Source organism: Phocoena sinus, chromosome 17 (genome assembly GCF_008692025.1).
Source record: "Phocoena sinus isolate mPhoSin1 chromosome 17, mPhoSin1.pri, whole genome shotgun sequence".
Classification (NCBI taxonomy): Eukaryota; Metazoa; Chordata; class Mammalia; order Artiodactyla; family Phocoenidae; genus Phocoena; species Phocoena sinus.
In genome coordinates, this window is record NC_045779.1 from 11,443,877 (window position 1) to 11,457,702 (window position 13,826).

Consider the following 13,826-nt stretch of genomic DNA (forward strand, 5'->3'; position numbering starts at 1 on the left):
CTTTTCACATTGTTAACAAAGAACAAATTGCTCTCCTGGTGTCATCCTCCTCCTTGCTGTCATCACTTACAAACTCTGTTGCCAGATGCTATGGACTGTCATTACTAGACTCAGACATGCAAACATGCATGCCCCACACTGATTCATTATTACATTATTTATCAGTACTTATAAATAAAGCAAAGCAGTTTTTTTGTTTAATAATAATAAATAGGGCTTCCCTGGTGGTGCAGTGGTTGAGAATCCGCCTGCCAATGCAGGGGACACGGGTTCGAGCCCTGGTCCGGGAGGATCCCACCTGCCGCGGAGCAACTAAGCCCGTGCGCCACAACTACTGAGCCTGCTCTCTAGAGCCCGTGAGCCACAACTACTGAAGCCCGCGCGCCTAGAGCCCGTGCTCTGCAACAAGAGAAGCCACTGCAGTGAGAAACCTGCACACCGCAACGAAGACACAACACAGCCAAAAATAAATTAATTAAAAAAAATTACTGTTACTTAATTTTTTTTTTAATGGAATTGAATTTTTTTTTTTATAAATGTATTTTACTTATTTTTGGCTACGTTGGGTCTTTGTTGCTGCGCGTGGGTTTTCTCTAGTTGCGCTGAGCGGGGGCTACTCTTCGTTGCGGTGCACGGGCTTCTCATTGCGGTGGCTTCTCTTGTTGTGGAGCACGAGCTCTAGGTGTGTGGGCTTCAGTAGTTGTGGCACGCGGGCTCAGTAGTTGTGGCTCACGGGCTCTAGAGCGCAGGCTCAGTAGTTGTGGCACACGGGCTTAGTTGCTCCGTGGCATGTGGGATCTTCCCGCACCAGGGCTCGAATCCATGACTCCTGCATTGGCAGGAGGATTCTTAACCACTGCATCACCAGAGAAGCCGAATTCTTATTTCTTAATGAAATCGAATTGTCTAGTAATGACAGTTTTCTCCCTGCTCTCTCTCTTAGATCTGAAAAGATATTACTGACAGTTCATCTTTAGAGGAAGCCTTTCCTTCTCCAAACAAGTGTACTGACAAGACACAGTTCAGCCACCAGTTAGGGTAGGAGATGCACTTGGGCCGTACAGCCTCCCAATGCACAGATGGTGACTTTCCATACCATCTGTTCATTATTTCTTCACAGCCATTTACAATTTCTCCCCCTCCATGAGGGCTGAATAGAAAAAATAAAGTTAAGACCTAGTTTTAGACTTCTTGGAAGTTAGCTGCTCCTTCCCCTTACTTTTTCTTCAATCCACTGAAGGTTATGGCTCCTCTTCTTTCTAAATATCCCAGTCATTAGCTTATAAAGACTCTTGCTTCATAATTTTTGGTGCTAAATGTTATGCAGTTCACAAGTAACAGAACAACATTATGTTAGTCCACTGTGTATACTTGAAAAAATAATCACATAAGGCAATCTGTTCTTTTACTTTCCTTAACTTTGCATCAAAAGCCTAAATAGTCTACTAATTCCTTATAAGTAAAAGCTGAAGCTTTGGCCACCTTCCCTTGTTGAAGGCACCTGGTATTCTTTCCTTCTGATATAAAGCAGATGGGAAGATAATAGTTGAAACTTAGCCCTGAAGCATGCATAGCAAGGAAGGCTAAAAGCTGGCAGAAATCTTAGTTTCTGACCTTGGCAAGTCCTTTTTGAACTTTTCTTCGTGAGCTTTTTTGTCCTCTTCATCTGCAGTTAAGATCTTTGCTTACTGGAGGGATGGAAGATTCACATTAGACTATGTAATTGTCACATTGTGATGTATAAATAGCATTCTCCTACATCATAGGCGAGTTTTGACTTACGGCTAAATAGAAGACATGAGAAATGATTGAGTGGTGTAGTTACTATTGCCCTATGGCTATTTTTTTAAAAGATCGATGCCTATTAACATGTATAAGGTAAAGAGTTTGCTTAAATACTGTCTGTTTTATTTTATTTTATTTTTTTACATCTTTATTGGAGCATAACTGCTTTACAACGGTGTGTTAGTTTCTGCTTTATAACAAAGTGAATCAGCTGTACATATATCCCCATTTCCCTTCCCTCTTGCTTTTCTTGGCCTCCTATGTTGGGTTTGTAAGGCTGTGATTCCCTTTTTCCTCTGGTCGGATGATTTTCCTCCTCTTGGTCCTCGTGTTATTAACACTATTCATGTGATGATCCTCTGTATGATCATTGGTTTGAATGATTGCTTTCCTGAACTCCACGTAATTCTAAGCTTCACAGTAACTTTACCTCTTATATTCTTTGTTTAATATTCTTATTTCAGTATTGATGTCTTCTTATCTTTCCACTGACCAGTTTTCCAACCTGTCCATCCTTTTCATTTATATTTCTAAAGCAGGAGTTATAGTTTTTGTTGGTTATAGTAGCCAGTGTAGGTTATAGTACTTCCTGGAGCTCTCCCAGGTAAACAGTCAGTGAAACTTTGAACAATTTTTTAAATCCATTTAAAAAAAATTGAAGTATAGTTAATTTACAATGTTGTGTGAGCTTCAGATGTACAGCAAAGTGATTCAGTTATACATTTATTTGTATATATCTGTTCTTTTTCAGATTCTTTTCTTTTTTTTTTTTCTTTTTTTTTTTGTGGTAGGGCCTCCCACTGTTGCGGCCTCTCCCGTTGCGGAGCACAGGCTCCGGACGCGCAGGCTCAGCGGCCATGGCTCACGGGCCCAGCCGCTCCGCGGCATGTGGGATCTTCCCAGACCGGGGCACGAACCCGTGTCCCCTGCATTGGCAGGCGGACTCCCAACCACTGCGCCACCAGGGAAGCCCCAGATTCTTTTCTATTATAGGTTATTAAAAGACCTTGAATATAGTTTCCTGTGCTGTACAGTAGGTCCTTGTTATTTATCTGAAACTTTGACCATATTGATGATGAGAATTGTATGAGCAGAGGCAGATGCCAGAGGTATTAGATATACCCCATGATCCTCACTTTGATTCATACTGTTAACCTTAAATTGGATTTGATTGCTAAAATCTAAGAAGTCAGATTGCTTCTATGCTCGTTTTACAAGCTGTGCATGCTTTTAGAATGGTCTAAAGGTCTAGTTAGGGTTATGTGTTGGAGCCATGGCTGTTTACAGTAACATTGCTTGGTCATACTGTAATTCCATTCTTTAAATTAGAATGGGCATGGAGTGACTTTAAAAAGGGGTCAGTGTCCATTGCTCAGAATACATGCCAGCTGATTTGGTACTATTTATTTAATAGTTTTAGGATGCAATTGAATATCTCAGTTGAATGAATTAGTAAATAGTCATATCATTCTCATTCTTTTTTTTCCAAATTGCTTTTAATAGTATACCACCTCTCTTTACCTCTTCTGTCCAGGCTTTCAGGTATAGCACTCAAAACAGATGGATAGTTTTTCTCTTTAAGGAAAGAGCATATACTTGGGGAGAAGTTTCAAGGTACAATTCGTAATGCTTTAACATTCTGCCTGTGCATTTTTTGTTTGCTTTTTGCTTTGAGGTTTGTATTTGTTTTTGCTTTAAGCATAGCATAATGTCCTCTGTGTATTATGATTTCATCTGAAAAATTCTGCTCACTGGGGTTATCACTAGCCTATTTAGTACTTTTGTATAAATTAGGAAAAGACACCTTTCCCCTGAGACAAGGCCTCACAAGTACAACTGGATTTTGGCCCCCACTCACCCTTGGCCAGGCCTTCTTGTGTAGCAAACAAAATGCAGCATCCTGCATTGTACAAATTCAGATTCTGAACTTTGTACTGATTTGCATTTGTTTTGAAAGTCTATTGTAAGTAGCTTGTAGTTTTGAAAAACTTATAGATAAAATTCTAAAAATATAGCAGAGGAGATAAAATAGTTTCCTCTGCAGAGTAGGATGAAAACCTAATGAAAACAGATGAATTTTTACTCCTAATATAATTTTATTTTACAATTACTAGTAGTTCTTTTTTTTTTTTCTTCCTTTTGGCCATGCTGCACGGCTTGTGGGATCAGATCCCCAACCAGAGATTGAACCACCAGGGAACTTCCACTAGTTGTTCTTTTACATTTTTATATAATGCCTTACATTAAACTTTATTGCATTAGTAACAACCTGCTGTATATATTCTTTAATTTTTAATTGAGAAATATTAGCTCATTTCCCGTAACATAGAGCTTTGTGATCCGTAATTAATGTGTCAGCATGTCATGCAATTAACTGTCTAGTGCTTTGTATTAACAGTTCTGTAAGTCTTGTAATTAAACTTTTGGTTTTTCCTACTTAGGTACTTTGGTCTGGGAAGCCGTATGGTTCATCTCGAAGTATCGTAAGGAAAATTGGTACTAATTTATCTCTGATCCAGTGTCCAAGAGTTCAGTTTCAGGTACTGTACTTTATATATTTCAAATTTTATATTAAGATGTGCATTGGTGATGTAAATAGGCCAGACAGCTTTAAAAGTACTTTTTGAACCTCTCCCCACTATTGATGCTGCTATCAATAAAATAAAAGAGGATAAAAACCACGGTAAAGTCTTTCTAATTTTAGTTCCTCTGTGAAGTGATTATTCAAGCTCTGTAAGACATTTATCCTTAAGAATACATACAGACTTAGAAGCATATAATAAGCCAAGCAGTTGTTAATTCCCAGGTGACCTTGAGCATTGTCTTCTAGCACCAGATCAGGAGTAGCTCAACTCTGCTTGGAGATAACTTCCTATTTTCTTGATTTGGGTTTTTGTTCCTTACGGTTGTTTTAGTGTGAGACATGTTTCACATAGCTTTATTCTTGTTTTTCAGTAATTCTCTACAGTAGTAATAAAATCTTTTAGTTCAACGTTTAAGTGTATAAAGTTCAGCAGATAATCTATACCAATTTTAAATAATAGATTAGCATGTGAAGTGTGGAAGATAAGTTTAACTCATAATTCAGAAGGTCAGAAGTGCCCCTGCGAGCTTATTAGATGTCTTACTTATAAATCACTCCTCCTTGTAGAGAGTTAAAAATCTGTTTCTAAGTAAGTGGTAGAAATGAGCATTTGTTCAGGTTCACTAACAAGGTAGGTCATTGTTACGCCCACTTGCAGATTGACTGGCAAGACCTTTGTGCATCAATCTAGAGATTGACAGATTGGAACTTTGCAGAAGTAATTTTTAACAAATGATGCGCTTTTAAAAAAAACTCACAGTAGAGAAACCTATGATAGTAATTCTCTCAAGCACGATTTCTGAGAATTCAGTTCACTGAGACACCAATTGCTGATTGCTTTATTTGCCAGTTTCCTTCAAATAACCATTGTGTTAACTAAGACTTAGTAACTTTTCTTCTGATTGCTCCATTTATTCCATTAAAATTTTATCTGTCTGCTTAACCTTGTTGCAGGAGAACTTGCTTCAGCATTTGTGTTCACATAGCTAGAGATGTATGAAAGGACGTAGAGATAATCCAGCATTTTCTGGTAGCAACCCAAATCTGCCTTGACAGTCAGTGGGCCGAAGTACTAGGGCCAAGTTCATTTTCTTGGCAGGATTCTCTTTCTCAATGTTACTAGTCACTTAGAAGCATCTGAGCAGAATAAGAGTTTTAGGTTTAGTACAGGAGCTGCATTTGAAAAGAGAGATTAACATAAAGGAGAAGAGTAAGGTAAGAGGAATGTTGGTGACCTACTTGAGAATGTAGTAGAAAACAGAAGACGTTTATAGTGAGATTTTTCACTTCCAGGCAGTTTTGCAGCATGCTGCGTCTTTTCAAATTCAGCATCAATCTTAAAGTGAGTGTTTTATCTGCTACTGATTTAGATATTTTAAATCTGCTATCATTCTTCTGTATCTTGTTTTTTTAATTTTTTTTTTACTACATCTATCAGAAATATAAAAAGTGTAGAGTCTTCCAAAAATATAAGGGATGCCGTTTAAGAGTAATAAAATTGACAGTTCATTTTTGCTATTTTTTTTGGCTCATTTGGAGGTTTGATTGATATGGAATGTATTTGGACTGTCCAGGAGTCCAACATGAGTAAATACTGCTATAGAGAGTCTGGAACTGGGGAACCACCGTGGGACCCAGGGAGGGAGAGAAAAGTTGAAATAGATTAAACTTGAGAATGAGGTGTTCATGGGTCAATTCAGAAGCAGGAGTTAGTAGTCAAAGCCAGTCCTTTGTTATCCTGGGTGATTTCACTGTCTTTTAGAACTTAGTCTCATATTTTCTTTTCTTCCTCTGCTCCTGCAGACTTTCACTTCTATTCCTTTTCTTGTACCCAGCACTCAATAGGCATCACCTCAAGTTGGTTGCCCTCACAACAGTTTCACCTCCAAAATCTTAAGCCTCAGTGTGTTCCTTCTAAATCACACCATCTTTTCATTGTTGTCAGCTGACCCATATATCTGCAGACAAGTAAGACTCACATAAATGATGGGCAAGACAGGCATGTTACTTTGTGTTTTGAGGGTTAGACAAGATAATCCATGCAAAGCCCTGAATATTGTAACTGGTACATAATTAGTGCACAATAAAAGTATGCTAGTGGTGGGATTTTATTGTTATTGCCACCTTGCAGCAGAATAGCAGATTAACTTACTTGGTTGTCTAAGTGAACTCCCTGGTTTTACAGATTGGATTTTTTTTTTCTTTTGGCTGTGCCGCTTGGCGTGCGAGCTCTTAATTCCCCGACCAGGGATCAAACCCGTGCCCCCTGCATTGGAAGCCTGGAGTCCTAACCACTGGACTGCCAGGGAATTCCCAAAACTTTTGCCTTTTTTTTTTTTTAAACAAATTGGATTTCTGTGTATTTATAGGTTCACAAATCAGAACACAGATCAGCACATTTATTTACACCTTCATCCAGTTAATGGGCCCAATGAATATTGGGCTGGGAATAAAATCAGGTAATGAATGTTAAAAAAAAAAAACATAAAAGCACTCAATGTTTATTTGCTCTGTTTATTGGAATGGAGTTCAGAGGTTTTGATTTGCAGTGGTTCTCAATACTGGCTACATAATTAAATCACCAGGAGCTTTAAAAAATAAAATATCCATGCTCAGGCACCATCCTCCAAGGCCCCAGCCTCCTTGCAAAAACACTTACGGAACGTATAAAGAATATAAGGTGTCATCCAAGGCTTACTAAATCCGAATTTCATATATCCGATTTTTTTGTTCATTTGTTTTTTAAAACCTCTTCAGAAGCTTCTTATGTAGCCGAGTTTGAGGACTTCATTTACAGATTGTGTTTTAGTATTTTGCTAAAGAAAGTTTACAGTAGTAACATAATTATCTATTGGCAAATTATGAAAGTAATCACTAAAACACCTTTGGGGTCATTTTTATAAATTTCAAATTTTATGAGTTAAAGAAAAACATGGAACTTAAGTGTGGTTTATTGGGGTAATAAATACTACACTTAGAAAAATCTAAGGCAAAAAAAAAGTGCTCTTGCATACCATCAGATAAGGGGAGGGTGGGCCCTGTGCTACAGTAGTTTGAATCCCTGCTCAGTAACTGGCAGAACTCTGGGAAATTTAACCTGGATTACCTTTTTTTCCTGTGGAAACCCTGCCCCAGGCTATTTTCTTAGATTGCTAGGAGTGACTGTTGGAATTGGTGGTGGAGGGAATGTTCTGTAACCAAACAAGAAATGAATAAGATTCTCACTGAAGTCCACGCACTGTGACTAAAGGTGGAAGTAAAACAGCCGCCTGCCACCTGGCCGCCCATCTTTATTCAGCAAATCAACTTGAAATCCATGCATTATGTTAGGTGCTGTTGGTCAGTGGTGAACCAAACAGACATGATCTCTACCCTTACTGGGATATGGTTCAGTGGGAGAGATATTAAGCAAGAAAATATGCTAATAAGCATAAAACTATAATTTGTACTAAGTGCAGTGAAGGAAAAATTGGTATAGCATGGGGAGACTAACAGTGGTGGTCTGGGAAGGCATCCCTGGAGGAATGACAAATAAGGATTAAAAAGAGCCAGCCCCTCAATGAGTTAGGGAGAGGGATGGATGTGGGGCAGTGTTGGCAGAGAGAACAATAAGTGCAGAGGTCCTGAGGCAAGACAGAAGTTACTGTTGAGCTAAGACAAGGCCCCTCTGTCAGGAGCTAGTGAGGTGGGAGATGTAGTGTGGTATCATGGTCTTTGATGTCTGAGCCATCTGTGGATAAGTACCTGGATTCATACTAAAATTCATTGTTAAACTTCATATTTTTCCCAGTTACTGTCTGATAGTCTGGACTATGCTAGCATGTGATGTCATACATGTGATGTCATACCATTTCTGGATATTTTTAGCTATAATATGGCCCTTACGGGTAACTGAATCCAGATATATATGCATTATGTTTTATAAATTTGGTAACATGGCATAGTAATTTGAAGCCCAACTCAGTAAATATCTGTTTGTGATGTTTTATTCATTCTCAGTAATTGACTTCTTACAGACTTGTTTTTCCATGGAGATACTGTTACTTACCTTCCTAGGTTATTTTGAGAGACACACACACACATTTCCTTCCCTCTTGTCTCTCTGGTCCTTTTTCTTCTCCCTATTCTCCCCTCACCTTCTTTCCCTCCCCCATTCTAGGTGTGTCATGAATAGGAAGGGTTAATAGATGCTCAGTTTTTTTTAAAGTGACCACATTACTCAGCAATATTAGTGCCTGTCTCAGCTAGAATATTTAGTTTGGTGTTCTTTACTCAGGTATGCCTCTTGGCCTATTGGTGTCACTGTATGTCACTATATTAAAATGCAGAAATTCTGCTTTTACTTTTTCTTACTATGACAGGAATTGGTAGAAAATGAGGAATAATTAAATCTGTAATTAAAAATCTAGAACTGTGTTGCTTTTAAGAATACATGTTTTGCATTTGGCTGTAAACAAAAGGTGGTAAAATAGACTGAGTATATTTACTGTTACACCGTTTTTGGCAAGAAACTGAGAATCCTAGTTCCCGGTGCCAGTGTGTTTATTTTATGAAAAGTCACATGAGGACAAAGCGAGCTCTTCTAATATTTTATTCTAAGTATTTCAACTTTTGTACAAGCTTTATATTTTTCTTTTATGCGTTTTATTAAATAAATCAATTTCTTCAGTGTAGTTTTACATTATCAGAATATTTAAAATTACCTAAAATTACTTCAGTAAAATTCTAGAAATATAATTGAATCTTGGATAATTTAAATTGTTTCAAATGTTGATTTGAATTTCTTAAGATCAGTAAAAATACAATGCTCTTACTGAATTTTGCTCTGAATGAAATGCTTTTCTTTCTGAAAGGAATTAGGATACTGATAAATCAATAAGCACTAATTTTATTTTTATACTGCCCTTGATTTTGAAAAAAAAATTTTCTGTTGTTTTTTTTTTTTTTCCCCCTACTAACAATAGCTGTGGTAGGACAGGACCTTGCTGGAACCTTCAGTAAGTTGACCTTTTCTTTTTCAAACTTCCCATCCATCATCCATGCATGTCAGTAGTGGTGTCTAAATCATACCTCCAAGAATTCCATGCCCTCAGTCCCCTTGCCTACACTGACCTCACCTAAACTAGTACTTTACTAGGTGAACTGTACTTCCTGTTTCATTCTTATGCTACTGAGTGCCCATTTCAGCAACAACTGAAGTGGCCTTTTAAAAAAAGATTAGATTTTTTTCAGTTTTATTTTGTTTTTTTGTATGAGTTTCCCCAGGTACTTTGTTAGGCTTCTTTTTTGGTGGCATAAATCACTGTTATAATGTAAGTACGTGACTTAAATACTAAAACTACTTTGTTTTGTGGTGCAGGATGTCAATTAGAAATGATACAGGTATTATCAATTCTGGAATTGGTTCCTGACAGTATCATTAACATTTTCATCTCATTGAGTACATGTTATAGACATGGTATTATTTCAGTGATTAAATATAATCAGTGCTCAGTAAGATTACAGACTAAGTCCATGGAATAATTGTTTTTTTTTAAAGTTTGTGCAAAAAGCAACATTTCATGTTTAATATGCGAAGTGTTACAGATGTAAAATTGAGAAATATTGTATGATCTTTACATTATAAAATAAAATACTTTGCAAGGCTGTCACAGAATGGGTTTAACTTATATTTTTGTGTATTCTTAGAAAAGTATTTTGCTTCCTTTTATGAACAAAAATACCTGGGAAGAAAACAGCAATTTTTGTAGCTTTTATGGGAAGGTAAGAAGTCTTAAGGTCAAAACTAGATTTTTATTTATCTTAAATATACCTTTCTTCCTACCAACTAGTAAGTGTATTGGAACAAAATTTTATTTTCTAAACAAAGATTTAGGTAACCAAATTGATTTTCATGAACTAGCACCATAAGGAAGGGACCATTCAGGTTTTACCTTTATGATTTGTCACTTGTACAAAATAGCCCATTAAATACTGTATCTTCTAGGAGCTTCCACAGAGCTTGGGGGACCTTCCTGTTCCCGAATCCCCATGTAACCCACTTAGAATCTCCATTTTATAATGTTATGGGAGTATTAATATACCATTCTGTTCTTAGTAATGGATAGCAACAGAATATTGCCAGATTCGCAGGCACTTGAGACCAGATGTGATGCCCAGTTCATTTATATTATTTAAGTTGTACAAGATACCAATTTACTGAAAACTATTTGTTTATTGACTTATTTAGATAAATTTCTGAAACATATAAGGGAGAAGTAGAAAAATCTTCTTTATGGTTTTCTTTGATCATATCCCTTGACAATGTACTTGCTGAAGCTTATACTTTTTTTCTCTTCTGACCACAGTTACTCCACTGTGTGCCTTAAAACACTGGGTTTTTGTTTCTGTTTTTGTTTTGCGGTACGTGGGCCTCTCACTGTTGTGGCCTCTCCCACTGCGGAGCACAGGCTCCGGACGCGCAGGCTTAGCGGCCATGGCTCACGGGCCATGGCTCTCCGCAGCATGTGGGATCTTCCCAGACCCCTGCATCAGCAGACAGACTCTCAACCACTGCGCCACCAGGGGAGCCCAAAACACTGGTATCTTGAAAGCTTTTTCATCTTAATTCCGTTATTAGTTTTTTTGTTTTTGTTTTTGCCCAGGATTAAGTCCTTAAATCTCTACTCTTCTAATATACTTGTTTTCTTTCTTTCCTATACCCCCGTCCTTCCCCAAAGCCAGAATTTAAGGCATTTTAAATACTTGATATTCTTAGTATCTTGTTGTTAAAATGTCAGTTTTCTAATACTACTCTGTGAAGTTGATAATGTTGGGCAATTACGATATCTGAATGCGTGCACATACCAGTAGCCAATATGTTTAGTTAAAATTTTATTCTTAATATTAAAGATATATTATTTAAAAACTAAAGATATATTATTAAAAAATTTTAACCGTATTAGTATTATGTGTTTTTATGGTATATTTTACAGTTGAGGACAAGTATTATTTAAGTGTAGCTTCCAAAAGCTTCATCTGGCAATGATAATAGTAAGAAGGTTCAAACAAAGCATGGGTTACTGTAGAAGCTTTCTGATAAATACATGTAAATCTCTTTGGCCTCTTAAACGTTTTTCTTCAATTAAAAAGTCTGCATTTTATTTTTTATTTAAACCTTACTTCAACTTGTAGGAAGTATTACATTAATCTGATAACTGTTATTCATTGGCCATCTGGCTCTGAGGCATTATTCTTATAACAAAACAAATTTAATTCAATTAAGTTATTTTTCCATTTTTTGAAGGTCAGTTTCAGAACTTGCACGCTTTTTCTTTGTTATATTTATTTCAGAATATTCTGTTCCTTCATCTAGGTGTTTAAGGTTAGCTAGAGAATTCTGTTCTGCTATTTGTATTTTTGGTTCTTTAATATAGTTAATACTTTAATTTAAAAATCAAGAGCTCTAATGATATTTGAAAATGTATTTTCATTATTGTAACAGTGTATCTATATAATATCCATTTAAAAATATTCCCCAGATTTAGCACAAATTGGCTCACTATACTTTTTACTAAATCTCTTCAGAAAAGAACTGATTTACAATGTTTAAATTCTAAAAATTTTCTTAATGTTTTAGGATGAATAGAGGTTTTTGTTTTTTTTAATGAGTCTCATTTGACCTGTAAAATAAAAATTGAATGAGTTAAATTATAATTCAGAGATTGCATGCACTATTAAACAACAGTATTACATAACTAAAGGTCTCTTTCATGGAGACCTTCAATGGAAACGCTAGAAACTGTCCATGTGTTTGTAACGCTAGAGCTGCTGATTTTCCTTAGGTAAGAAAATGTTTTATTCTACCATTTCGGTGCTAGATGAAGAACTTTCCCTATTTGTAACTTATAGCTTACCAGCCCTACAACAGAATGGAGCCCCAGACAGCCAGGAGAGGATGCAGTGGTGTCTTTTGCTGATGTTGGATGGGTAGCCAAAGAAGAAGGAGAGTGTTCAACAAGACGAAGGTTAGTCTGGATGGCTATCAGAGCTGAGCTGCAGTATTTAGTATTTTAAGATGATACATTTACAGTATTTCCTTTTATTAGCCTAATTTGATCTCTAGTAACCCAGTTCTTTTTTTTTTTTTTTTTTTTGAGCGGTCATCTTTTCTGTTCATTTTAAACACTCAGCTGGTATTTGTAAAGTTCTTAGAGACCTGTAACTGTGTCCTAGTCCTTAAGAATTACAGAATTCCTTGCCCTTCGGAAGTTTACATTCTAAAATGAGAAATCAGAAAGACCTATCATAAATACGTTTAGATAAGTAAGTAATTCTAAAGGTCTTATTGAGGCAGAGGAATCACCGTGGATCAAATTAGGAAATTTGTATAGTCAAGATAGGTTTTTTTTAATAGATCTTCATTGGAGTATAATTGCTTCACAATACTGTGTTATTAGTTTCTGTTGTACAGCAAAGTGAATCAGCCATATGCATACATACATCCCCATATCCCCTCCCTCTTGAGCCTCCCTCCCACCCTCCCTATCCCACCCCTCCAGGTCATCACAGAGCACCGAGCTGATCTCTCTGTGCTATGCGGCTGCTTCCCACTAGCTATTTTACATTCGGTAGTATATATATGTTGATGCTACTCTCACTGCGCCCCAGCTTCCCCTTCCCCACTCCGTGTCCTCAAGTCCATTCTCTATATCTACGTCTTTATTCCTGCCTGCCCTGCCACTAGGTTCATCAGTACCCTTTTTTTTCCCCTTAGATTCCATATATATGTGTTAGCATACAGTATTTGTTTTTCTCACTCTGACTTACTTCACTCTGTATGACAGACTCTAGGTCCATCCACCTCACTACAAATAACTCAATTTCGTTTCTTTTTATGGCTGGGTAATATTCCGTTGTGTAAATGTGCCACATCTTCTTTATCCATTCATCTGTCGATGGACATTTAGGTTGGTTTCATGTCCTGGCTTCAGGATGAGTTTTGATTCAAAGGAGACAGTATGCAAGAGCTAGAGAAGTGCTTTCATTTCTTTGATAGAGCCTGAGTAAATTATTGACTACTCATCAATCTAATAAACACCTATTCAGCTTATTCAACTCTTCTTATTAGGCATCAAGGATACATAGAAAAAATAAGACACAGTCCCAGCTTTCTAGGAATACTTGGAAATACTTGCTAGAGGAGATTACAAAAGGAAATCAATAATAGCGATACTGGAAAGACTACTAAGTGAATACAGAAGGCCACTGTGGGTTGAGAGGTTCAGCAAGGCTTCTCGGGAGGCGGATGATAGAGCTGAGTGCTGAGGGGCAGTAGGAGCCACTCAACTAGGAAGGCTGTATTCCAGGTAAAATGAATATGATTAAAGGTACTAATCAGGAGGCCACATGGCATGTTCAGGAAACTCCAAATGGCTCCATGAGGCTAGAGAGTAGCAGAGAAGGGTAAGCTGTAAGA

General features: G+C 37.1%; 1 protein-coding gene across 8 annotated transcripts in view; it reads left to right on the forward strand.

Moving 5' to 3' along the window:
* Positions 1–13,826, forward strand: part of MTFR1 (mitochondrial fission regulator 1) — an 80,451-nt gene that overhangs the window by 30,309 nt on the left and 36,316 nt on the right. For 4 of the 8 annotated variants that reach the window (XM_032610003.1, XM_032610002.1, XM_032610000.1 and 1 more), the window contains 2 exons: positions 4,227–4,325; positions 12,260–12,375. In XM_032610003.1, coding sequence (XP_032465894.1) covers positions 4,227–4,325; positions 12,260–12,375 — 215 coding nt within the window. Of the gene's footprint in view, positions 1–4,226; positions 4,326–9,333; positions 10,133–12,259; positions 12,376–13,826 lie in introns of all 8 variants that reach the window. The other 4 variants (XM_032610001.1, XM_032610008.1, XM_032610007.1 and 1 more) reach the window with 3 other exon arrangements.